Source organism: Bubalus bubalis, chromosome 23 (genome assembly GCF_019923935.1).
Source record: "Bubalus bubalis isolate 160015118507 breed Murrah chromosome 23, NDDB_SH_1, whole genome shotgun sequence".
In the NCBI taxonomy this organism is placed as follows: Eukaryota; Metazoa; Chordata; class Mammalia; order Artiodactyla; family Bovidae; genus Bubalus; species Bubalus bubalis.
Genome location: NC_059179.1, coordinates 27620810 through 27648428, shown reverse-complemented (window position 1 = coordinate 27648428; position 27619 = coordinate 27620810). Strand labels below are relative to the sequence as shown.

The following is a 27619-nucleotide window of genomic DNA, read 5'->3' as shown; positions in this document are numbered from 1 at the left end:
AAACGTGAAAGTGAAGTCACTCAGTCGTGTCCAACTCTTCACGACCCCATGGACTGCAGCCCACCAAGCTCCTCCGTCCATGGGATTTTCCAGGCAAGAGTACTGGAGTGGGGTGCCATCGCCTTCTCCGATTGATATGTATAATGGGATACATATGTGTACACACACATGCATATGTGTAGTTATATATATATATATATATATATTTGGGTGCATTTATCTTTTTTAATTAGTGTTTTGTTTTCTTTGACTATATACCCAGCAGTGAAATTGCTGGATCATATGGTAGTTCTATTTTTAGTTTTCTGAGGAACCGCCATATTATTCTTCACAGTGACTACGCCAATTTGCATTCCCACCAACAGTATACTAGGGTTCTCTTTTCTCTGTATCCTTGCTAATCCTTTGGAGCTTTTTGATGATAGCCATTCTGACAGGTGGGTGTGTTGATCGTAAAACAAGGAAGATGTATGTGGTTATAAGAAGGGAAGAGTGTAGGTTTAAATGCAGCTCAGCTTTGAAATCTTTGGTTGAACAAGGAGCATCAATAACTTCTTTTCAATTGTATTTTCATGACTCTGTGTCTTGTGTTTTTATTGCTGAGTTTGTAATATGGTCTCTTGGACCAATACCAGCCTCCTGCCCAGGGGCCCTGTGATAGATCCGGCACAAGGGCACTGCAGGTCTTCTCTCCCAGGAGAGCCAGTGGCTTCTCCAGGCAGAATTCTTCTTGGCCATCACTCTGCCCCTAACCCTAGCGTAGTGAAAGGTGAGCTGTAAACCTCAGCCCATTAGAGATAATAACACATTAAATTATGCTGTTAACTTCAAAAAACTATTTCCATGTGAGTAGTTACTATTTTCAGCTGCTAAGAGATTAATAACAGTGGTAATTGCCCAGAACTGTATGCCTGTGCCTGTATATGTTTAAATGCTCCTCACTCGTGATTTAGCTTGAACTATCTGTCCATGGGGTCACACAGAGTCGGACACGACTGAAGCGACTTAGCATAGCATGCATACATAGCATTTTACAAAAAGACAAACACAACATTGGAGTTGTGCCTTAGATGAGAATTGGGTAAAGTCAGTAAAAGAAAAATTTAGTGTTGTTAAAATTTCCCTTGGTAATCTTTTAGGGAGGTCCATGAGGGAGTTGGTCATGTTATCTTGGTAAGTTCAACAGAGCTGGTGGTTTTATTTCTTTTGCTTTGTTTCCCTTGAGCACTGAAATAAGTTTCTGACTTTGATTGACTGACAAATGAAGTAGTTGGCTTGCAAGATTTACACCTTTAAAAACAAGAATACACTCAATGCAGTGAGATGCTTCTGTTCAAGAGGCATGTGGGAATTGGGACCAAATCAGAAAACAGCATATCTGAGCCACTCATCTCTTGTTTACTTTTTCTTGGGAATATACTTTGTGAGTGGAATAAGTTTCAGCTAAACTAAATGCTACTTGCTGCAGAATCAAGGCTAAAATATAAGTCTCTGGACTCCCAGACCAGCATTCCTTGTATTATACTCTTCTACTCTCAAAATAAATTAATAGATTCTATAACTAAAAGGGAGCAGCACCTCCCACTCCCCCAGATTTTTATACACTGAGTAGCGTCCAAAGAAAAAGTCCCATTGATCTAAGTTGTCTCAGAAATGGTAGTTTAAAATCAAAGAAATCACTTTGGTCCCTTGGCTGGTGTTAGGAAATGCATACTTTCCATTGCTTTTTCATAGCCATCCCACCAATCACTGTGGATTATCGCGCCCAGTGGTAACGTGCCAATCTGGAAAGAGTTTTACTTTGAGCCTAAATTGGCTATCTGCACCCCCACCCCCACCCCCACCCCCACTCCACTGTCCCGGATGAGCATTTTCCATTACTCAGCCTCATCCGAGGTCTGAGGATAGAATGTGGTGATTAATTTAGCTTGTTCCCAGAAAAATCAGAGCCACTACAGCAAATGAATGTATTATTTGGTCCAAGTAGGTGTTTATTATTTAAGGCAAAGAGATGCCTCATTACAATCCCATTACGCCTTCAAAGAGAAGCCTCAGCTTGGGTGGAGTGATCCATGGCCAAGATGTGTATGTTTCATGACCTGCTATCAAACCTTTTCCTGCTGCAGCAGGAAAGGAGCAAAGCTCCATGCTCACTGAAAGAATGGAGACAAAAGACAGCACTTCCATGCTCAGATTTTCTTTAGAAATCCCCTTCCATTGCATCAGCTCTGAAAAGACTGAGGTTAACCTGAGCTGTATTAAAAAAAATAATAATACAATGGCAAAGATGATCGGAAAGCAGGGGTGGGGAGATTTTAATATTGCTGTTACAATTAAGAGCCTGAGGCCCAGCAGAAGGAGAGCTAGTGACCATTTTCCTCCCTTAACATACTTGGAGCTCATTCTGAGCTACTCAAGTGAGATAAATGAGGCAATACATATGAAAGTGCTTTGAGCATTTTGGAGGACAGATACTCTATAAAAGCAAGGTAATATTATTATTAGTATGGATCTAGTTGTCTGTGTTGGAGAAGATCGATGTGAACTGGGGTGTGGGTGATGAAAAGGCTGCTTGATTCACAGCGAGAGACCCTAATTCCAGACCTAGTTCTGTCACTCACCTGCTCTGAACCTTGGGCTGGTTTATCAATTTCTCTGTTTTTGTTTTTTTTTTTCTTCTTCTTTTTTTACATACAGAGCTTAGATTCAAAATAATATTTTCTCAAATGTGTTATTCAATAAAATGCCTTTAGAGATGCTTCATGAAAATTTGGTTTATGATTGAAAGTTTAAAAAAGGAAATAAACTCCATTCCATGCTCTTTGTCTGGAGACTAACAAGGTCACCAGTATTTAAAGGTTCTAGGATGTCCTGTGAGCAAGAAAGCTGTATAATTTGCATTCATCAAAACATTTTACAAAGGGATCCATTAAAAAAAAAAAAACTATTAAAATCCAACAATATTGATGTCCTATCGAATGGACATTGGGAAATGCTCTAAAAGATCTCAGAGTTCACTTCTTGGTCTAAAATTTTGTGTCTCAGTATGAGCTTTCAACATGAAGTGCCATTTTGGGCGAAATAGCATGTTTTCCTGATATAAGTGGATGTAGACAAGAAAAGGAAAGATGGTATTTAAATATGTCATCGGTTTCAGTTAAAATATTTAAGACCAATGTCATCTGTCATTTTTAAACAGTCTATTCAATAAAATTAGATTGTATTTGGAGAAAGAGATCTGTCCTTGGCCCTTATCTGGTGATGACCATTTAATCTGTTGTTTTTTAATTAACTGATTTTTAATTAAAGGATAATTGCTTTACAACGTCGTGTTGGTTTCTGCCATACATCAACATGAATCAGCCATAGTTCTGTGAATAGTTCTCTAAGTGACTTAAACATTTAAAAGCATCCATGTTTTCTCTTCCACATCTACCAAGGACAAGTTTAAGTGGGCTGGGATAATACAGATGATTTACTCTGGCCCCTAAGATTATTTAATACGTCGTGTATTTCGTGTATTTGTGGCCCAGACCTCGGAGGTTCACGAGGGCACTGATTCACTCCAAAGACAGAGGTGGGAATTAGTTATGTGATGTTCGGGTTAGTGCTGAAATATTTCCGCTGGAACTCAGGGATGGTGCTGTACCCGCTGACAAGAAAGGAAACATGAATTGGGAGTAGTTGTTTCAAAGTTCTAAATGCTAGTGTGAGGAGGTTGATATTTGTCTTGTAGGAAACGGGAAACAATTGGCCCTCCATGGACGAATGACCCTTGGGCTAATTCCCACAGTTAATTGCTTCCATTAGGAAAAAAAACAAAAACAAAAAACATGTGGGTGAACCACTTTTTTATTAAGTGTATTAGTGTATATATAATATATATAAATATAATATTTCAATACCCTAATATTTGCAATGAACAGAAAGGCCAAATCAACCTGGCTTAATCAACAAAGGAGATTTAGGGTTTGTGTAACTAAAAATAGCTAGCATGTATGGTTCCAGGCACTGTTTGTTAAATGCTTAATACTTACTAACTGATTTAATCCATTCAACTCCATGAGGCATGCTATTATCTCTAGTTTGCAGGTAGAAATTTTGAGGCACAAAGTTCTGTTCACACAGCTAAATTTCAGAGCTAGGATTTGAACTTAGGTTTATTTAAAGACCATTCTTTCAATCATTTTGCTTTATTGTCCTCTCTAACAAGTTCACACATGGCCAGACTTCTTAGGTATCCACATTCAGAGACTCCAAGAGTGTCACAGAATTTGAACCATCTCTCTTTACCTTTTGAACCTACTTTTTTTTTTTTCTGGATTGGCTTATCCTCTACCTGCAAGATATGTCTCAAACAGATCTAGATTTTATTTTTTATTCTGACTGCTTGCGAACTAACAGTAAAATATAGTTTCTCTCTCTGTGTAGTAATTCACAGTCATTCTAGAATCATGTCTTAAGTTTGCTTGGCTGGAATGTCCATTGCCAATACAACAATCAGCGTTCCCTGAATGCTAGGCTTGCAAGATCACTTCTGGTGCTGAAGGTGGGAGAAAGTAGCAAAGACTGAGCATAGAGGGAAATTTGTCTGAGAGGGATGAGAATGTTTTTCAAAGAACATCAAGCTACCATTGCCAGAAGAAATGTACATAAGAAAAATAAAATGTACTTAAGTAAATCATGCATTGGGCAGCCTTTATACCAAACCTCACTTTGCATTATCGACCACCTTGGATCCATGGGCAGGATTCATTGGTGGGCTCCTGACTCTGGATTATTCCTATAAAATTGCAATCAGACTCCAGAGTACGGCAGTAAGGTCTGAAAAGGGGTCAGGAACATGAAACCCTTTGAGTAAGGACGTCTTCCTTCTAGAATCACGTGAGTTCACTATGATCAACAATGAGAGGCTCATTCCTCTGTGTCTAAAACAGACTTGAAGCTGACTGCTGACTGACTGATTGAGAGAATATGGGCAGAGGTTACAATGAGAAATTTACAAGTTAGGTAGAATTGGAATTGTTGTCAAGGAAGACTGACGGATGTCCTGAAGCCTTTCAAGGAGAATAGATGATTCCTCTTGGAGAGTCTGAGCACTGAGCTACACAAAGGCCAAGGATCTTTTCAGGTTGTTCTTCTATCTTTAGGCTTATGTGCAATTCTGTTTTGTTTTGTTTTGATTTTGGGTTTTTAAAGTGATACTGATATGTACCACCTTGGGTGAAGGGGGAAAGATTGCTGAGAGCAATGAGCTGGCATCCTTGAGGGAGACGGCAGGCCTTGGTATGAGACAGCAAGCCCTGGTCTGTGTCAGCCTCTCCCTGAACACCTACTCCTCTGGGGTCAGAAGTCGGGGAGAAAGGATTCAGAACCGCCACCCCAGGGGTTCTGCTCACTGCCTCTCATTACCTCTGCCTTGTTTCTATCTTCCAGGACAACAAGAGGCTGAAAACATCATCAATTATGCAGAGTGTTTTTCCTTCTTTTATTTAAGGTTTCCTGCTGAACTTCTCAGGGTACATGTTTAGATAAGCTAAGACCTGGAGTGCTCATTAACCTGAAGGTTAGTACTCTGGGGTCTCAGGTAAACGTTTTTCCTCTGGGATTTCTAGGGCTTGCTGAGCCTTAGGGAAGTGCTTCTCAAACTTGGATGTGCATATTATCCATCCATGGATCTTATTAAAATCCAGGTTTCTATCTGACAGGTGAGGCCTCAGGTTCTGTGTGTCTAAACGTCTTACGGGTGATGGTCATGCTGCTGTTCCATAGACCACACTGAGAGAGGCAAAGCTTGTCTGTTTTCTCTCTGTCCCTCGTTCTGTCCCGTATATGCCTTCTGAGCATGTACTCTGTGTTTTGCAAATTTATCAGGATGCCTGATTCTCCAAAGTCATACATCTTTGAGAAATTATCCTCCAAAGTATCTAATGAGGCAATTATATTGTAACTGAGCTACCAAGCATCTCTCTGTCTTATTTTCTGATGACCTTACCTTGTAAGTGACAAAGGAAATATGTGACTAACACTCAACTAATTGTTATTTCACAGATACACAAAAAGAAAATCTCTATCTTCCCTCACGCTACCTATGTGCCTGTCCTGGTGTTCCTCATCTTCACATCCTGTGGATACATGCCAGGGGCACGTATAAAATGTTCTTCCTCTCCCCTTCCCTGTGTCTTTCCTTAGGACATGCACGTCATCAGCACGGATGAGAACCAAGTGTTTGCAGCGGTCCAAGAGTGGAACCAGAATGACACGTACAACCTCTACATCTCAGACACACGTGGAGTCTACTTCACCCTGGCCTTAGAGAATGTCCAGAGCAGCAGAGGCCCTGAGGGCAACGTCATGATCGACCTCTATGAGGTATGTCACAAGGCATGTGTGGTCTTCCGCCACTGCAGAGCTTTGACCGGCAGTTGAAGGCCATGGGTTGGCCCTTCCCTCAGTCATTTTAATGACTAGTTCCTTACGTGGCCTCAGTCTGTTTGGGAGAGGGAAGGGATTGCAGAACATTTATATTGGTCAATTTGCAATTCACAAGACATCTCTGGGAGGGATTCTTTGTTGACCAAGTCCAGAGGACTTGGAAAGTATCTGGGGAAGCAGTTAGGTAATTAAAAGGTTTGAATAAGAGTGGGCCTAGTATGAAGTTTGAAAATAGTCTTAAAGGACTGATAGATGTCAGGGATGGAGCAAAGAAGTGACGGGCAGTGCTCTCTTATGTCTCAAAAGAAAGAACTAAGAGAACATCTTTGGGTTGCATCAGAACACACTCCCTTGACAAATGCTTTACCTATTTAGTTCATGCAGAATATTGAGCAGAGTTCCCTGTGCTATACAGTAGATCCTTGTTTGTTACCTATTTTAAATACAGCAGTGTGTACTTGTCAATCCCAAACTCTCAATCTATCCTTCATATATGTGTAACTGAATCACGTTGCTGTACATGTGAAATTAACACAACATTGTTAATCAACTATGCCCAAATACAAACTAAAACTTGAAAATTATTGTAGCTAAATATTGGGGGGGAAAAGAAGACACTCACTTGGACTTGAAGACCTTTCTGACTACATAACCTCTACAGGCTGATTGTCATCTTCTCAGGGGTCCAATGTATAAGATAAGATTCATATGTCTTTCTTTTCCTAAAAAGGGCTAAGGAGGAGAAACAAAAAGCAGAGTTTACCAGATTTCCTTAAGGGAACTCTGACCCTTTTTTTCTCAGAAGGACCAGGTTCAAAATAAAGTCATGTGTTGGCTCAGTTAGCTTTCATGACAAACACCAACACTTTACTGGCTATTTAAAGTAGAGTCAGGTAAAAGAAAGTTGCTATTTGAGGACGGATTTTATCCATGCGTCAGTCTTGTGCTATGAAGGATTCATAGTGGGTTATAATGAGCCATTACAAAACATATTTGGAATTTGGGAAGTGCAAACATCTATTTATATTCTATTGAAAAATAGTTATAAAACTGATTTAAATGTGTTCAGTCGCAATGATACTGTCATTTGGTTGAGGATAAGCTCAGAGAATATAAGTTGTTTGTGTGATGAGTAGAAAGGGAATCATATCCAGTTATGTCAAAGAAAGAAGCCAATTTCACTTAAGAAACGTAAACCTATCATTGGAATTCTTTTAATGCTCTCTATATTCCTTCATCTTTAGGTATTTTGGGGAATTTTCTTCTAGTATCTAAACTTCTCTGTATGTATAAAGGCATGTTAGCAAACTGTAAGCACAACTCAGAGCTCAAGTATTTGTAATGGAAATTACAGTAGACAGCGTAGGACATAGTTTGTGTGTATATATTTAGGAAAATACCCTGCAAACTTTTTATGCAGTCACAAATTTCTTCCACTTCATTTCCTGCCCATGTTCCCAATAAATATAGTATCATATATCTCAGCCTCAAACAGAACATGTATTCTGGAAAACATTTACGTATTCTAGTGATTTACTTTTAAATTCATGTTGGATAAAATTGTAATTTAGGGTGTAAATTTTGGAGTCAAGCAGGCTGGGTTTAAATCCTGGCCATGCCATATATATATCTCCGTGAGATAAATCCAACAACTTTTGAGCCTTAGTCTCCTTGTTTAAAATAAGGGGATAAATGTAATATCTACTTGATAGGATTTCTTTGAGGATGAAATAAGCTAATCTTCTTAAAGTACTGTGAACAGTGCCTGAAATATAGCAATACTCAACTGATTATAGATAGTATAATCAATATTACATTCCAATGAGTTTAAGCCTGAAAACAATGTTCTAGTCTTATAATCTTAAAACCATCCCATATTATTTAAATGCCCAATGTACTTCCACTGTTCAGAATCTCTACTTCTTCATGTATTGCAGTTAGCAAGGCCACATGCCATCCTTTATCACCAAAGTTGTCTTCTTATGCCATGCATGCATGCTCAGTCATGTCTGACTCTTCTCAGAGTGTGTGACCCCACAGATTATAGTCCTCCAGGCTTCTCTGTCCATGGGATTTCCCAGGAAAGAATACTGGAGTGGGTTGCCATTTCCTTCTCCAGGGGATCTTCCCAACCAGGGATTGAACCCGGGTCTCCTGCATTGCAGGCACATTCTTTACCATCTGAACCTTTTCTTATAAACAAATGTAAATGGCCACATTTCAGTCCTCTTTTGTAAATTTCTTATAAACATTTAAACTTTAAGTGTATTTTGTTGAAATATCACACATTTTCTTGCTTTGATCCAGTATTTACAGTGGAAATATCTTGCTTCGAGAGTGTTAAATCTACTCAACTGTCCCACACTAATTGGCCAGTTGGCTTCTCTGGCCTTGGATCTGTCCCTGCTCTCTTGAAAACATCTTCTGATTTTCAGCTGGTGTTTTTCCTTCCTGCTGACCTTCTCCCTCTTTTTAAGTCCATGTGGAATGGTTTCTCTGGTTAATTTTATTTTCTGCCAAAATATAGAACATTTTAATTAGTCCCTTGATGATGGAAAAGATGACAGATTTGAACAAGAATGACTTTGTCATGTCCTGTTATTTGCAACTGTCTCCATGAATGGTTTTCTGAAATCAAAAATTACTAACAGGCAGGGGCTGAGAAGAGGAACCAGAGTGACTCTGAACACGGCCAGCCATTTTTTGGTAACCTTTGTGTTTTCCCTTTGCATCTCTCCTTTCAGTTGACTGTAGGGAAGCTGCTGGCTCTTATTATCCTCACTTTGAACGGTGGTGGGACTACATTACGTAAAGGTGTTCTGCATCCTGGGGCCAGGGGAAGAAGAGGCTTTGTTTTACTAACCTGGCAGTTCACACAAACTTATTTGAAATTGATGTGATCAGAACAGCAATGCCATATAGGCTGATTACCTAGATAGAAAGAATATTGGCTGACATGGAACCTGGCACAAGTGTTCCTTAAAGCTGATTGTTCTGCCTAGCAGGAAGCTGAAAGCCATCCAGCATGAATTTCCCAGTAGAATGACAATGAATGATCAGTGGTTAGAGATAAATGAGAAGTAAGAAAATCCATAAATGAATTAATAAGGAGGAGAGATGAGCAACATGCCAGGTGGGGGTGACAGAGATAGAATATATAGAATGCACATCTGCTCATGTTTTGGGGGTGACAGAGGAAGATGACATGCATTCTTGGCCTCTACATGCTGATCACCTGCTGTTCTCATGTGCTGTTTAAATTATGTTAGCCGAGGTGAACTGTGTAATATGACTGTGTGATGAGTCTGTGTATCAGGCATATGTATTGTTGGTGAGTCTATGTGGGAAATGCAGAGGGAGGCACAGTTCTCATGAAAAACAATCATTTTATTTACTCTCTCCTTGGAACCTTACAACAAATGCGGTTCTCTCTACACCAGAACCATGTGTATGTATGTGTTGAGATAGGGAAATGTTGGGGACAAAGTGTTGGGGCCCTATCTTACATGGTTTAGTTATTGAAATACCAAAAATTCCCCTCAATGTGAGGTAACCATTGCCATGGACCCCATTCATGAAGAGTCAAGATGTGAGTCAGGAAAGTTGGCCTCAGAACAAAAATGCTGGGTAGTGATTTTTGTTGAAGAAAGATCACAGTAAATAGATAATATTTGGAATACCATTTAGATACATTATAAAGAAGCTTTTAAATTATCTCATTCAATCTGTATATTAACTTTATGACACAGGGACTGGAATCATCACTCTTGTTTATAAGTAAATGGAGGCAGAGAAAATGCAATCATTTTTTATAAGATTACAAAGCTCATAAGTGTCAGGATTAGGATCTGCATTCTAGAGTGTGCAATCTTTTAACTAGAAACTATTGTGTGTCTCCAGAAAGATCAGCATTCAGGCTTCTATTTGATTGTGGCCAAGTAGTAACCATAACATAGAAGCCCATTAGAGAGCAGCATAAATCATATTAGACTATACCTATAGAAGAGATCAGACGGGAAGAAGAAAATGGTCTGGGAAAAAGCCAACATAAACAGAATCAACAGATGATGGCTTTGGACCTGTTCACCATTTACTAAACCAAGTCCTGAGCCTACAGTTTAAGCAAATTCACCCTTATGTTATCCCGAAACTCCCACTTTTGCCTGGTGGATGTGTTCATGCAAGAGAATCCTAGAAACAAGTGTCCTAAGATTCTGTCATTCCTGAGGAGCACAAATTCTCCAGGGGCACCATGTGGAGCAGGTCACAGAAGACAGCAGGCTTGATGGTGGCCGGAGCAAAAGAGCTGCGATGAGTGTGTCTGAGACACATGGTTCCTGGTATATCTGTCTGGAGTGGATGATGATACGGAGTCTGACAGCTCTGGGCAATATCCTCCCTCCTCTGGGAAGGGGATACTAATTAATGATGATGGCGAGCCCTTTGGTGTAATGGACAATGACAGTTCATCCCAGACAAGCAGAAGGGGTTGTGTTGAGAATGTAGCCACCTGGCTGCGAATTCAGAATGCACAGAATGTATGCATGCATGAGTGAGGCACAGTGGGCGGTATGACAGATGTAACTGGTGAGCGGTGCATTTTGTTACACACATAGTGTCTTCTGTATGTTATGAGCTGCTGCTGCTGCTGCTAAGTCACTTCAGTAGTGTCCGACTCTGTGCGACCCCATAGATGGCAGCCCACCAGGCCCCCGTCCCTGGGATTCTCCAGGCAAGAACACTGGAGTGGGTTGCCATTTCCTTCTCCAGTGCATGAAAGTGAAAAGTGAAAGTGAAGTCGCTCAGTCCTGTCCAACTCTTAGCGACCCCACGGACTGCAGCCTACCAGGCTCCTCCGTCCATGGGATTTGCCAGGCAAGAGTACTGGAGTGGGGTGCCATTGCCTTCTCTGATGTTATGAGCACCTCTCTCCAAAAGAGAAAGCTCCACAATTCTGATGATGTAGCTACACCTTGATTCTTGGGAAAAGACTACCTCTTACAATCCAGCATAAGAGGTAGGGAAGAAAATTCCTCTCCCATTTAGGACATAGTTATTGCAAGACATAGAATATACCCTCTAATTATTTAAGGTGATTCTCTCCCTGGGTAGGTGAGTGCTGCCTGACCAAGACAACAGGGAAGGAAAAAATACTTAGCCTTTGTTGGCAGTGGGTTCTCTGATGACAAAGGCACTTGCTGGGTATGTGTCTCTCCTGGCTGGGATCCTCTCTTTAGAACAAAAAATATCCTGTCTCCAAAGACATAATGGTGGCAGTATGTTCTCTTTCCCACCATTGTCATTTATTCATTTTTTAAATTCTCTTCTAAGTTTGATATTTCAGATTCATAATTAAAGTCTGAGATAGAGAGGATGGGAAGAATCAGCTCCCAGCCAGCATCAGGGAAATAAGCAAAATTTCCTGTGTGGGAATCTTTCTAACATGGCCACCATGTGGAATGTATGAAAGATTTGGGGTAGAAGAGCACCTTCTAAGGAGGAATATTAAGAAACAAAGGAGATATCTGGAGTTCTTTATTAAAATCACTAAAGAAATCTAAGTCCCAGGACCTGGCATATTTTGACTCTCAAAAAAAACCTGCAGAGTGAATGTACACTTCCTTAGACATTCTAGGTGCTATTTTCCTGGTACCTAGAATGCATAAGTGATGGATATTAAAAATATTAATTGAGCAACTACTGAGTACATGTACTGAAGAATGAATGAAAAGCAATTTCCTGTAATATCTACATATAACATTTCTCTCAGGATGAGAGAGAAGTTTGAAGAACTAGTATTGCCAAAGGGTTAGGTTCTTGGGTTCTCAAGTCAGACACACTGATGTGGAGTGCATTCCCAAGGTTCTTGGGGGAATGGCCTTAGAGTGATTGGCCCCATCCGGTATTTGGTTCTTGCGTGTGTAGAATGAGGATGCAATGAGTCTGCCACTTACACTGCATGGAGGGATGGATGTGCACTTGCTTGCAAAAAGCCTTTCATGTCATGTCTGACATTTCTTAAGTATTTCATCAATTTGGGGCACTATGAATTTGCTCTCTCTTTTAATGCAGAATTCTTACTACCTATTTTACTAAAAACAAAAGTAGCACTTCTTGTATAAAGTGATTTTCCATTATCAATTTCAGTGAGAGAATATGGTGGATTGAATGATAATCCAGAAGTTATACCCAAGTGAGACATGATGATGTGCAAGATGACAGGAGAAGCTAGGAAGAATTCACATGTGGTAAGAAGTTTGAGGAGTACCAGACACATTTCCAGGAAGACCAGTGCCCTTGAGAAGCTTACACGGTTGTTGAGAACCAAGATGTAGGTACCATCTGTGTGAGAGACATATTGAAGGACAGAGAAGAAGAGTTGGGGACAGTCAGGATTAAAAGAGAGGTTCTGGTTTCTGGTAAAGACTTACTGAGCTGGGTCTTGAAGGAATGGTAGGGAGAGATCAGCGTTGGGATGCTGTCCCAGGGAGTGGGGGTAGCCTTCATGATCAAAAAAGGAAGAGAAGAGAAGTAAAGGTGGCACTTGGAGGCTGATATCCTGAGGGCAGGGCTTTGTGTTGTCTTGAGGTTTGAACTCTGACACTTCATGTTGAAAAATCCAGTCAACGTGGTATTTTTGGCTTGTAGGATGTTAGAGAATAAGAAATAATGACTAAATAACTTTGAAACTTTTGGTATCATATTCCCCCATATGACAAAGAAATAAAAGTGGCTTCTCAACATACTCAGCGTCTTTGTGCAGAATTGAGACAGGCAGAAGAGGTAATAGCAGCTCTTCCCTGAAGGGAGGCAGACTGCCAGCAGCGGGGTGTGCCATCTCCATAGGTGCGTCTTCCTGACCTCCGTGTCTACGTGAAGGCATGCTTCAGTGGGAATACTGGTCCACCCTCCACCCCGCAACCTGCCCTATCATCCCACCACAGCCCACCCCAGTGCACAAATGGGCTCATGATGTGAATGCAGAGGGAGTTGTTTGGAAACAAAAATGTGTACCCTCATCCTCAGCAGAAACCTAGACCTTAGACACACACACACACACTAATACATATATGCATATATGTACACACATATACACACATGTACACACATATTCCACATTTTGGGTACTAATACTGCTCCCTTGGTATCCAGAGTCTACAGTAAGAGGGTAGAAGTTCTAGAAACATAACGAGACCTCATAACAGGCATGCACTGAGACAGGCAGGTGGGCTTCTCAGGCTCAGGGAAAAGGAACCATGAGTGGCACAAAAACCTAACAGCAGGCAAGGCTGACCATCTCTGCAGACCAAGCCCAAGAAGCCTAATAAACAGATACACAAATAAAATAAAAATACACTCCAAATGGGATTTTCCCGGATTAAGTGCCTTGGCCACAGAGGAAAATAAGCAGACCTTCTTCAGCTCTATCCTTTATTGTGATACATCCCCCTGGCTTTGCTAAGTTTGTACTCCTCAAGATAAACCTGAAGGCCAGGTTGCCAGAGATGAATTACAAAGCTCTAGAGGCATTTGATAAAGCCAGACAATCAGGGGCCAATAAAGTCCCCCGCTTCTGCAAATCAAATGCACCAGCTTCTAAACACGCGTAGCCCTGCTCTGACACCTGGGCCAAAAGAGGAACGGGGCGGGAAACGGCAAGGGAACTACTGGAATAGGTAATGTTTTTTTTTTCCTTCTCCATGTCCTATAAACTTCGAGTGTTGCATTGTCTGTACTGCTATTGTACTGCATTGTACTGCTATGGAGGGAAGACAGGTACAACTGTGGGAAAATTCTGATTTATGAAATCAAAGCTTTAAAGAATTGTCAGTATAGTGTCATTTAAATATGTAACAGCCTCTCGAACATATGCAAGACCAACATGGGCTTCCCTGGTGTGTAATCCTTATGGAGCCGGTGTAGTGAATAAATAAATGTTGTTTGCAGTTAACATACCATTGTTAAGAGGTAGAGTATTCCTTGAAATTTACATCTTCCACATTTGTGGAGGATCCACAGTGTGTAAAAAAGTATTCTGGCTACTGTTACAGGCCCCAAATGAAGCTTGTTTTCCTAAGTAGTTCAAAGTATTCCCCCCAGCAACTCATTTATACCATTTATTTGCTTAACAAACTTGTTGTTGCAAAAGAGTACAAAGTTGGCTCAACTCTAAATTATCCCAGATGCCAAAACAGCAGGTACGAACTAATGAGGTTTGACTGTGTCAAAAGCAAAGGCAAAACGTGCGTGTTCTATTGATAGAAGCCCAGCCTCTTTGAATTGACAAAGTCAGAGCCGTATTTGCTGAAAGAATGTCAGAAGTCTAACAGATTTGGGTGTGAACCCCAAGTCTTTGTTATCCTCAGCAATTAGATTTCATTTATGCCTGTTTCCTCATCTGTTGAAACAGGATGATGTGCTGTGCAGGTTTATAGCGAATATTGGAGGTTTTACCTAAAAAGGACTGGGTTTAGTGTTTTGTACATGGCAAGGACTGATACCATGGTTTCATCCTTCTGCTTAAATTTTTCATATTATAATATACAAGGGAAGTCAGATAAAGGACCTGAGTTAAGTTAAATGGGTTCAGGTATTCTTTCTAGCTTATTCACTTACTCTCTGCCTGTGCTCCAGAAAGCCACTTAATCTAAGTTTCTATTCCCTTATCCTCAGATGAGGCTGTATCTCCTTGGCTTTTGTGAGGATTAAATGAGATAACCTTTGCAGAATGTTAGAATGCACCTGTCAACACATTTCAGACCCTTTTCTCACTACCAAGTTTTCCTGGATTGTTATAGTTTAAAGTAGAGTCAATTATGCATAAATATGTTTAATTCTAAAACATGTGAAAAATATGGCGCACAATTAATGATTTGTTCCTGCACAGTTTTGACAACTTCTTTATTGTTGCGTCTTTCCTAAGATATAAAAGAGAAAAAGTAATCATGTTTGCAGAGTCAAATAAATAATAAGGGCTGTTTATGGTAGGATTAATAGTATTATAGAAATTGAGGAGGAATTGTTTGACAATTTAGGAAAACCTACTTCTTTATGTTTAAAAGCTGTTCTCTTTTGCTTAATGTATTTTGGTAGTTTAATAGATCTTTTACAGAAAAAAAATAGTGATAGACATTGGATCCAGAGTTTGTACTGATCTCTTTTAATTGCCCAAGGCTATGAATAGTGCAGTGATTACATAATTAAGGGCAGGGGCTGTGAAACCACAGAGCTCTGGGTTAAAATCCTTGGGCTAGCACTTACCATCTATATGACATTAGGTGTTGTGATCCTGGGCAACTCACTTTACCTGAATAAGCCTCAGTTTCCTCATTTGTGAAATAAAGTAAGTGATATTTACCCAAAAGGACTATTGCAATAACTAAAGAAGATAAAGTATTTAAGACTTGAGTGCTTGCCTAAAATAAAATAAAAGTTGTCATTGTTAAGTCGCTAAGTCTTGTCTGACTCTTGGCGACCCCATGGACTATAGCATGCCAGGCTCCTCTGTTCTCCACTATTTCCTGGAGTTTGCTCAAATTCATGTCCATTGAGTTGGTGATGCTTTCTAACCATCTCATCCTTTGCCACCCTCTTCTGCTTTTGCCTTCAATCTTTCCCAGAATCAGGGTCTTTTCCAGTGAGCCAGTGCTTCGTATCAGGTGGCCAAAGTATTGTACCCCCTGTTTGTTTATCATTTGCCAAGCACAGAACCAACAGCATCAGTTTATCTCTAGGCAGCTGTAAGCTACTGTCAACCTACCTTAGAGGAGATAGGAAGACTGTCAAGCTTGCATTGGGATTGCCCAAGCATAGGGGGCATGGGGCTATTGCATTGTCTCCCACAGCCCGGGGAGTCATACGAAGCACAACCCTCACTCTCATTCCTTCAAGACAAGTGATCACAGTTGAATTTGATAGCCCGGTTTCTTTTTTAAGTACAATAATTACATTTCTTCTCAAATTGAGGTATTTTTCAGCCATGTCAATTTTTCCCAGGTAGCAGGGATAAAGGGAATGTTCTTGGCTAACAAGAAGATTGACAACCAAGTGAAGACTTTCATCACATACAACAAAGGCAGAGACTGGCGTTTGCTGCAGGCTCCAGACACAGACCTAAGAGGGGACCCTGTGCACTGCCTGCTGGTGAGTCTTCATATGGGGGTGAAATGCCCCACGTAGTGAGGGCTGGAGACGGAGGCCAATAAGCAGGTGCACGTGGGCCCAGGGCTCCTTGCTCAACTGATGAGCAGGAGTGGATGGGGAAGGGTGTGAAGGTGGTTATAGGAAAGAGTCACAGCTTTGCTGCTTGTGGACCAAAGCCATAAGAAAACATAAGTAAGGTTCTTTCTTATTTCCAAGGATGTTCAGTTGCTGTCCAATTTCTGATAAGGACCACATATTGTAGTTTAAGTGAGAGTATGATAGTTTCCAGTTGTGGTGGGAAAAGATACCCTTACTTTCCCATGAATAACCTGTTAAGGATCTAATGACACATAAATTCAGCTGTAAAGTTGGTGGACTGAATGCAGAATTGTGTAAGTGTATTTTCCAGTGGACATGCTTATTCATATTTTCAGAGAAATTTATGCCTCAAACAAAGGTAAGGACCACTGATTTAAATCCTTAATCGGTACTCTTTATAATATGTTCCATTCATTTATGTCATTATATAAAGCTGGTATTGATAAACTATGGTCTGTGGGGCAAATCTAGCCCACTGCTTGTTTTTTAAATAAAATTATATTGGAACATAGTCATGCTTATCCACCTGTATATTGTCTATGGATACTTTTGCTTTACAGTGGCAGAGTTGAGTAGCCATGAGAAACTGTGTGGTCCATCAATGAGATATTTATTATGTGACCCTTAAAAACAAATTTTTTGACCCCTGCTTTGAAATATGGCTTGTAAAAACTTGTGTAGCATTGGGGCAGTAAATAGATTAGATCAAATTATTTTGTATTTGATTATATGATGGTGTCCAAGAGAAGAATCACAAATGTGTCTTGTCTTCAAGGAGTTTGCTGTCTACTTGAGAGAGAATAGATTAATGAGTGAATGATTATAAGGTCACATCCTACTTTTTTTAGTATTTATGATACCTGCCCTTTACTTGACACATGAATTTGATACTGAGTGAATGAAGGAGGGGAGGCAGGGGTTAATTGTAAAATAATATATCATTAAATGCTAATTTCTAGAAAACAAATCCAAAGTTTCATTTAAATTCATAAAAGGGAGAGAGCAGTCTGTAAAGCTAGAGAAGAGACCTCTTAGTTTTAGTAAGAAGGACTTGATATATACCAATTATTCACACCCACCAAACAATCCCAGCTTTATTTAATGTTATGCCCACTGAGCATGCTTCCTTCTGTCCCATGAAGTCTGAGCAGTCACTTTGCAGGTTCATCTCCTACAGCTGCAGGCAGGTCACCCTCCCAGTGGAGAAGATGTCACAGCCATAGCTTGACCTTATTAGCTGCAGAGGATATCGCAGTCGTCATCATGTATCAGGGGAAGCAGTCTGAAATTCTGCCTCCCACTCAGCTTATATCCCTATTAGTGGCAACTTACAGGGGAGAAAAGCCAGTTGTTACTCAGTACACAAATCCAGTTACAGAGTAAGTGAATGTAGCAGTTATGTATTGAATGCCTACTCTATGCAAGGCATATAGCACTTAAAAATATTTATTTATTTTTAATTGATTGATGATTGGTTTTCAGTATTGGTTTGATTCCAGTCATGCATCAACATGAATTAACCATAGGTGTACATTATGTCCTCTCCGTCTTGAATTTTCCTCCCACCTCCCACCCATTCCCACCCCTCTAGATTATTACAGAGCGCCAGTTTGAGTTCCCTGAGTCATACAGGAAATTCCCACTGGCTATTTATAAGGCAAGTAGCATTTTAAAAACATGCCCACCTTCCTCATTCAGCTGTTCAAGTTGAAGACAAAGATGCAGGAGATGTCCCAGTGGCTTAATGCTGTCTTCCATCCCATCATGCATGTTGATGACTGAATGCCCATGAGAAAAAGTCAACTGTATCACCTAAAGAGGCTTTCCTGGGTGCTCTGGCATCATAAATGAACCATTAGAAATGCCTCTTACACAAAGCATTTCGTGAGACATTCCTTGCTCCTCTCCCAGCCCAGAGTTAGGAACTCTAACCGTTGTGCTTCTGAATTATAAATGCCGTATCACCTTACATCCCCATCTCCACTGAGACGTCCTAATACAAGCATCGTCATTCCTCCCTGTCCCTACACTGTCTCTACCTGGCAATTTCATCTCACCATAGCAGCCAATGCTACCTTTTTTCCCCCTTAAATCCAACTTCATTGAGTTGAAATATGCATACATAAAAGCGTTTTAAGAGTTTAGTGATAAATCTTGACAAATGTATAGACCCATGTAATGGCTACCACAGTCAAGATACAACATTTTAATCACTCTAAAAAATTGCTCTGTGCCTCTTCACAGTCAGTACCCACACCCTGGGCCCTAGACAACCTCTGATTTGCTTTCTTTCGTGAGAGATTAGATTGTTCTTTTCTAAAATTTTACATAAAGGTGTCAACTTAAACTATAAAAATTCAGACCATGTCCCTCCTTTACTTAACCTTCTAATGACTTTCTAATTCAGATGGAATGAAATTCAGATACTTGACTGTTGCCTGCAAGATTCCGCATGGTCTGGCCCCTGTCCACTTCTCCTGCCTGGTCTCCAGACTCGCTCTTTCCTTACACATCGGCCATGGTGAGGGAAGAGATCACGCCTTTCCATACCATTAGCTCACTGCACTCTTTTATGTTTTAGGCTCTGTATCTGCCATTATATTATATCTCTTAAAATGCCCTTCTTCTAGTATGACTTTTTCTTGGCATTCAGATCCTTGTTTGAGAACCTTCCATCTCAGGAGCTTTCTTGAGCATCCTCTGAAACTGCACTTGGTCCAATTTCTTTTTTATTCAGGATCTTTCTCACTCTGAAATCAGCACATGCATCTGTTGACTTGCTAGTATATCGCCTCCCACTCACTGTGAGCTCCACAAGCATAGGGACCATGTTGCTCTTTTTGGTCACTCCGAAGAGTTAGCTCAGGAGCCATACTTGACACATGGTGGGTGCTTAATATTTGTGTTGTGGAGAGTGTTGTCTTTGTTTCAGGTGGACATGCCATGGACAGATGTTTGAGTCTCATAGTTGGACTTTAGTGGAAGCCTTTCCTTAACATTGATAGTCACACTGAAAAATTTGTTATAATAGCCACCTTCTGAAGTTCATGTGCACCAGTTGACCCCACAGTTAACAGAATCACTAGGCTCATTAAGACTGAGGAAAAATCAATGAAGGAGATATAGATATACGGTACCCATGAGTCTTTGGCCTTCCTCCCTCTTTAATCCTATTATTTAATGTACTTTAAATCTGAGCTTTAGAAAACAGGCAGTAGAATGAGGAGAAGAAAATTAAAAAAGGAAGAAGAAACAACAACAAAAATTATACAACTCTGCCAAGGCACAGAGGAGACCCAGACTGTTAAAAACTTCCTTAGGTTTGGGAACTGGTAACAGAGAGGAGATAAAAAGAGATTTTAGATTGTGAATACTTGGAAAGTGACAGTGTCACTGGAAACACAGCCTAGTGATTAGAAAAGAGATTTTTTTTTTTTTTTCCAGCAGGGCTGTTGCAAATGTGGAACAAGTTTAGAATTGCAGCCCCAAATGGAATGTTCCTGGTAAAATACATTATATAGGAATAAGACATCCAGGGTAATCTGGGCTGCATTTTTAGGACTTTTAGATTGATTTCCTGGAGGGCTCAGCTGGGATTTCTTTCCCCTGAAGACCACATTGTACAGTTAGATGGCGTGTTATAGGTCATGGTCCACCTGACTGCAGAACCTCAGGATTGGGCTCCTTAGAGGCAAAATGTGAGCTGAGCCTGTGACAAATCCTTGGGCCCCAAGGGACAGCCTAGTGTTTCATGGAGAGAAACCATGCCTTCTCGATGGGTTCAGTTGGCAGCTTCCTACTGGAGCTAAGCTGCAGCTGCCCCAGGAGACTCGACCCTGCTTCCTGCTCCTCTGCACTGGTTGCCACTTTCCATATTCAGCAGTGCTGAATGCCCTCCACCCAGCCAGCTGGCTGGGGCCACCCTCTTCTTTGTCCCTGACTCCTGACAAAAACTTCAATGGATCCCATGCTCCAACTCAAGATCAGAAACTGTACAAGTGTGTGTGTAGGATGTCTTGTGTGTGTGGATGTCTTGGATCATTTAACCCTTCTCTGCTGCTCACCCACAGTGCCAGGAAGACAGCAATTCATTCGTAGATCAATTGACTTCAACAGGCATTTACTGAACACTTGCAGTGGCCAAAGGATTTTGTTGGTTAAAATAAGAAATACAAGAATAAAGCCAAAGGAAGGTGATTGGGGTCTAGAGGTCCGCGGTATTCTTCAAGAGCATGTGAGCTCCCTGGATTTGAATGCAAACCTTTGTGTGTGCTTCCTTTGTGCACTTTTCTTGGGAAAGACTCCTCAGTTTGCATCAGAATTTCAAAATCTGTACTTGACCCCAGAAAGATTGACGACTAAGGATCTAGTTGCTCCTGGTATTGACCAGCTGGTGATACTCCATTCCTTATGCCTGTGTGTGAGTCAGAACCACAGGCAGCTTCCAAACACATGTGTTGGTCCCTCTGTTTTTATAGGTCAGCTCCTAGATCATGATGATTCCAGTTTTGTAGATTTTTAATATGAGAAGTGAAGGGAAACAGATAAAGGTCTTTGGGATAAGCTGTGTTTTAACTCATACTAAATTAGAGATAACTCATGCTGCAGTCCATGGGGTTGCAAATTGTTGGACATGACTGAGCCACTGAACTGAACTGGAAAGATAATCAGTATATGTTCCCTAATGGGAGAAAAGAAGGCAGGAAGGCAGAAATGGACAAAGTGCCCCCTGCCTGGGCAAAATGTGCCTAAGAACTGGAATGCCTTGTCTCATGTTTTCCATGAGTTTGCAGTGGTTTGAGAGACATTGTAATAACCTCTCTATCAATCTTTGGTGACCTCACCTTAATAAATATCCCAAACTGTTCAAGTGTAAATGTTTAAGTTTAAAAAGTGAAGATGAATCACTTAACATCTTTTTTCTGCAATGTGGACTATGTAACTTTCTTGAAAAAAAAAGGAAGAAAGGGAAAAAAACCATAGAATATTTTCCTTGTACCAGTTGGGGGCAATCCAGTACTACAAATGTGCAAGTGAGGGAAAAAAAAGTACACGAGAAAGATCGTTTGTAATGTTGCTGCTACTGCAGGAACTGGTGTCCTTTCTTCCCAAAATAATTTTTCTCAGGCCTCCGAAAGCCATAGCAACAGAGCAGTGCTGAAATGACCAATTGAAAATGCCCTCTTTCCAATGTAATGGCAAGTGCTCTCTCATAAATAATCCCTGGGTCAGGTGGCAACTTAGTCTCACAGTCTTTCGGACTGGGGGGTTATGACGTGTGTGACCAGTGGCTGACTTAAGATTGCCACCTGGGTGCTCTCTTGTTTGATAGGCCAGGGCTATCCTGCTCTGTTGGTACAAAAGGCCATCCACTAAGCCCCTGTGTCTAAGTATAGTAGTAATCATTTCTTTGAATACCATGGAGATTCTCACGTTTCTCTGGTAATGTGGTTTATAATAATACCTAAGCCCATGTACTTCTGACATTGTTCTGAGTAGAACAGTAAAGTAAGATCTTTCATGCCCTAGCTTGAAAGTGCTGCCTGATATTTCAAGTGTTTATTGATTGTCTTTTTTAGATTCTATGTGAGATTTTACAGAAGCTGTAAAGTAGTACTTGATGTTTTCTCTTTATTTGTCGAGTGTATCTCTTAGGGCGATAAAACTCTGCATACTTGATGCCACGATCCAGGATTGTGCGTGGTAAAATAAGCTGTGGTAAATCAGAGAAAGCAAGATCTGATAGGTTGCAGTTGTCAGGAACATTTTCATGGACACATGGTTTGACACCTCTGGTTATCCTGTCTCAGCATCTGCCTGAGTGTTGGTCAGCACTTCCTTGGGGCCTCTGTAGCATGCAATACCCTCACTAATCTTCCTCTTGGACAAAAGACAGCCAAGTTTTGGGGTCTGACTGTTTCTTCTTACAGGGGTGGTCTTTTTACCCTTATGGAACATTGCAGAGTAAGAATTCCATTTTTGAAAGCTGTACATGAAATTTTTATGCAAAGCCAACCATTTATTATGGTCATCATTCCTTGGGAGTTTACTCCCTCTGTTGGCAGTGATGGAAATACCCTATTGTGACCCATTGTGTCATTTCACCAGGGTCTTGGCTGCTTTTACTTCTGAGTTTCATTTTTAGTTTGTCATTTACTCTATCCCATCTAAATGTAATCACTGCATCTCTGTCGCTCTCCGAATATCTGCTGGCTGAGACTTACAGAGCAGAATGAAAGTAATAACAGAGGTACATTGGTGATTTCAAAAACTCAAGTCGATAAGATTAGAAAACAATCTTCCTGAGAGATGAAAAGTGACGTGGATTCAGTCACAAACGTCGTTATTTTTGATTCAGTACAAGAGCGATTTTAAATGAAATTTGTGTGAGATTTAGTATCCTGTTTGGTTTTTTTTTTGAAAACTGTTGATATCTTCATCTGAAAACTTGATGGAGTTTTGTATGCACAAACAAGTCCCTTAAATTTTCGTTTAAATTGTTGTCACTTGTGTGTTTCATCTACAAGAACTTCTATGTTGAATTACACTGAATCTGATAATACCCTTACACAGACACTATGTCAGTTGTCTGGCGGATGTAAAGACAGTTCCACATGTCATACAGCTTCTTCTACAGAACTGAGACCAAGGCTTCATATGACTAAGAGATGCCAAGTGACTTCTTCAGAGCACCTCCAGCCTGGCTGTACTTTCCGTCCAATCTCAAACCCCATTTCTCCTCATTGGTCTTACCCAACTACCTGTTGTATTACAGCTCCACTCTTCTGCTCCTTTTCTTTGTTACTGATATTACTCAGACCCGAAATATCTTTTATCCCTCTGAGCATCTCATCTGCAATTCAAATCCTACCCACCTTTGCCCCAGTCGCCATTTTCTCCTTGAAATTTCCCCTCAACCGAAGTTAAATGTAGGCTCCTCTCCCCTAGAATTTCATATTTTGTCTGTTCTTATCTCATGGCTGTTAAAATATATTCCTTTATGGTAATCAATAGAAAGATCTTAAATTGTATATTCCTCAGTGGCAGAGACCAAACTTTAGTCAGTGTTAAGTCTTTCATAAAACTACACCACATGTTTTGCAGATAAAGTATTAAAATGTTTGTCGAATGGCCAAATGGCAGTTATATCAGTAGACTAGACTTGAAATGAAAGTGCTCTCTCCTTCAACAGTTTGGCAGCTGTCTTATACTTAGTGGGCACCAGACATCTGTGGAATGAAATACGGGGGGATGGATGGGTTCATGGATGGCTGGATGGATGGGTGGGATGGTTGAATGAATGGATAGGAGCTCTGAATCTGAATTTTAAATGACCATTTAGATGGTGTACTTTCATGATCCTCATTTCTCCTCTTCTCAGCCCTATTGCTCCCTACACCTTCACCTTAAGGTCTCTGAGAATCCCTACACATCAGGGATCATCGCCAGCAGAGACACAGCCCCCAGCATCATAGTGGCTTCAGGTAAGCAGCTTGCCTGGTCTGCTCATTGCTATAAATTGTATTTATTTTAAGAAGCCCAGTAGCTGTGCTTGGAACTTAATGAGCAAGCTAAAACTATTTTTGAAAGACACTGACCCTGAAGCAAGTATGCTGAAAAACCCTGCTCAGATAGAGTGTTTGCAGTCGAAATCCACCTCAGGCAGAGCACGCTGCCAGCACGGCCCGTCGTTAGCTTTTGCAGAAAGTTCTCTTCACTAATGGCGATGTGCTCTCTCCAGGTAATATAGGTTCTGAGTTGTCAGACAGTGACATCAGCATGTTTGTTTCTTCAGATGCGGGAAACACTTGGAGACAGGTAAGAAAGTATCCTGGTTAAGTTGCTGGTGTTTAAATGTGTTAAAAATTGTCCAGATTGTTTCAGTTCTGGGAACTTAGTCACACATAAATCCTAAAGCTTCTCAATGTGTTTATTCCCTTATTTGTTTTATGCATGGCTTACAAAAGTTCTGAGTTCAGCAAATATTTATGAAATTTGATTTCTTTGTGTGATAAGTGAGCCTTTGCATGCATGCTCAGTCACTTTCATCATGTCCGACTCTGTGCAACTCTATAGACTGTAGTCTGCCAGGCTCCTCTGTCCATGAGATACTCTAGGCAAGAATACTAGAGTGGGTTACCATGCCTTTCTCCAGGGGATCTTCCCAACCAAGGGTTCAAACCTGGGTCTCCTGCACTGTAGGAGGATTCTTTACCATCTGAGCCACCAGGAAAGTCCTAAAAAAATGACACTTTATCACAGCCTATATGTAAGAAAGTTTATAAGTAACAATGAAACAAAATTAGATATGACTGAATTTTCCCCTTAAAAGAAAGCGGGAAATCTAGAGAGTTTATTGTGTAGGGAACATGAAGCCTGGAAGGGAGATTACCTATCTAATGCCGGGTTGCCTCCGTAAATTCCTCTTGCCTTGAAGTCAGAATAGAGGAGAATGCAGTGATTCAGAAAAAGCCATTACCCAGGTGGTGCTCTGAGATGTTTAAAGCTCATATGCAGAAGACAGAGTAATAACCATCAGGGTGCATATGTTCAGGAAAGTAGGAATGGAATCACTTTCAACCAGTGTGTTTAGCTTAAATGCTTCCTCTTTCTTCTGAATGAAAATTAGATACTCCTAGCTTATAAAACAGGCGCTTAATGAGGTTTAGCAGTCCTAACAAAATAGGTGCCTAATGCTTGGTTGTTACACTTCAATAAATATGTTTTAATAAGCCACTGACATTTAATTATCATACAATAACTAGCACCATAAATTGAAATCTAATGCACAGGTAATCACACAGCAGTGAGAACACTGCGCTTTAAATTTGAGGCAAAGATGTCCATGTTACGGTCTAGTTACCTTCTCCTAGCTTCATAGATCTGCACTGTGATTCACATGTTTTGAGAAGAGTGGGGCAGGAAAGAAACTTGCTTAAGAAATTCCAGGGGTTTTCATCTTGAAGATATATATGCTCAGTCACTCAGTCGTGGCCAACTCTTCGCAATCCCATGGACTGTAGCCCTCCAGGCTCCTCTGTCCATGGAATTTGCCGAACAAGAATGCTCAAGTGGGTTGCCATTTCCTTCTCCATGGATATATATAGGAACGTGCATTATTAAGCTTCCTATGGACAATAGTTAGAGAGCCAGGGTCACATTTTTTTCCTTGTAACATCCCAAACAAAGCAAATAAGTCTCTCCTATAGTCCTGGGTACATTTTGAATGTAAGAAGTAGACAGAGTGGAAACAATTATGTCTATGGTGTAATCACAGACAAGGCTATACTAACAGAGTGACTGTGAGAAATCAAGATGCATCTCGTATGGAGAGGACTTAGAAATTGTCTCTAGCCAGTCTTCATTTGACCTCAGATTCCTCTCTCCACATACAGAGAGAGACCCAATGACAATGTACCCAAAGGTAGGATTTCGTTTTGATCAGAATTGCTCTATGACTGGCTAGAGAATCCGTGAGTTGAACAGGAACATCTGTCCCCTGTAACACTTGGACACTTTGAAGTAATTGCATGTGGAAAGGACACTGTCATTCGCCCCGTCCTGGCATCATCCATTATCGTCTACCTGGTCCTAGGCAAGTCACCACTTCTTTCTAAACCTTAGTTTTCTCATCTGTGAAAATGAGAGTATTGGAATAGTGTGTCTCCAAGGTTTCTCTGACCTAAAGATGTGACCCAATGTAACAGTTGCACAAATGTCAACATAATCATAAATGGAACCCAACAGAGCTCACCACAAAATGACAGGAATAGAAATATGAACACATGACTCTTAGTTATTATTTAAATTTCTCTTGTGGAGCACCTAAAATCATTTTTTGGAACTCCAGTGGCACATGTCACGCACCTGGGGAAGCACTGTTCATAACTGTGTCTCTCCACAGATTTGGGGGAGCCCAGTTCTATCATGGGGGCTCATGGAGAGATTATTTTCCTCAAATGAAGGCTAATTCTCTGAACCCTGGATGTGTGTGTATGGGGGGTTTGCTGTGTATGTGTTTTTCTTCTTCCAGATCTTTGAAGAAGAGCACAGTGTTTTGTATCTGGATCAAGGTGGAGTCCTGGTTGCTATGAAGCACACATCTCTCCCAATTCGACATCTCTGGTAAAGGCACCTGTTGCCCCTAAATCCTGTATCCAGGACTGGTTGCACACAGCTAAGACCAGTCTAAGTCAGGCTGACAGACTATAACCGTGCGTGTAGTACATTGTCATGGTCTGCTGGAACATAACTTATACCTTTGCTTTATTATAAGAAGCAAGAGGAAAGGAGAGAGAGAGAGTGAGAAAGAGAAAGGGAGCTTGCTGGTGTCCCTTAGAGAGCAATTATACATGGTTTTGGGATGTGACAGCTCCCTTCTCCCCCATCAGTACCTCCAGCGCCTCACTCTTTCAGTACAGTCATGGGTAGAATGGTTGTCAAGGAAAATCTCTGAATAGCTTAATTTCTCACAGCCACCTATCCCAAATATTGTCTCCCGAAGTTTAATATTTGCATTTGCTCTGTTCATTCTGCACAGAGATCAGCAGTGCATGTCACTTCTGCTCTGATCGCATTGCGGGCGGGAAAGGGTGGTTTTCTGAAACTCTCCCTATAGGTCTTCTATAGATGAACATGCAAGGCCTAACTTCCAGAGGGGTTTTCAATAGATTCCTTTATCTATGTTTTTGAAAGTGGCTCTCTCCACAGGTGAGCTCGTTCAAAGTCAAAGGCTTGATTTTCCCTCCAGTGTTGGTTACTTTGATGGACCAAAGGGAAAGCTGCAGAAATAACAGAACCAGAGGCTTAGCCTGAGGGAAGGCATCCCAGAGAAAGGCAGAGGAAAGGAAACATCCTGTATGACCATCAGAGTTACAGAGACCTCTCTTACTTTCAAGAGCATGTTCTTCTGCATCCAGTCACTCAGTGGGTCAACCAGGAT

The 27619-nt window shown here is 40.8% G+C and overlaps 1 protein-coding gene across 1 annotated transcript in view; it reads left to right on the top strand.

The window, feature by feature from the left end:
* SORCS1 (sortilin related VPS10 domain containing receptor 1) overlaps positions 1 to 27619 on the top strand; it is a 673129-nt gene that overhangs the window by 440084 nt on the left and 205426 nt on the right. The window contains exons 9-13 of the mRNA XM_045164209.1: positions 6193 to 6372; positions 16432 to 16578; positions 24059 to 24161; positions 24419 to 24495; positions 26711 to 26802. Coding sequence (XP_045020144.1) covers positions 6193 to 6372; positions 16432 to 16578; positions 24059 to 24161; positions 24419 to 24495; positions 26711 to 26802 — 599 coding nt within the window. The remainder of the gene's footprint in view (positions 1 to 6192; positions 6373 to 16431; positions 16579 to 24058; positions 24162 to 24418; positions 24496 to 26710; positions 26803 to 27619) is intronic.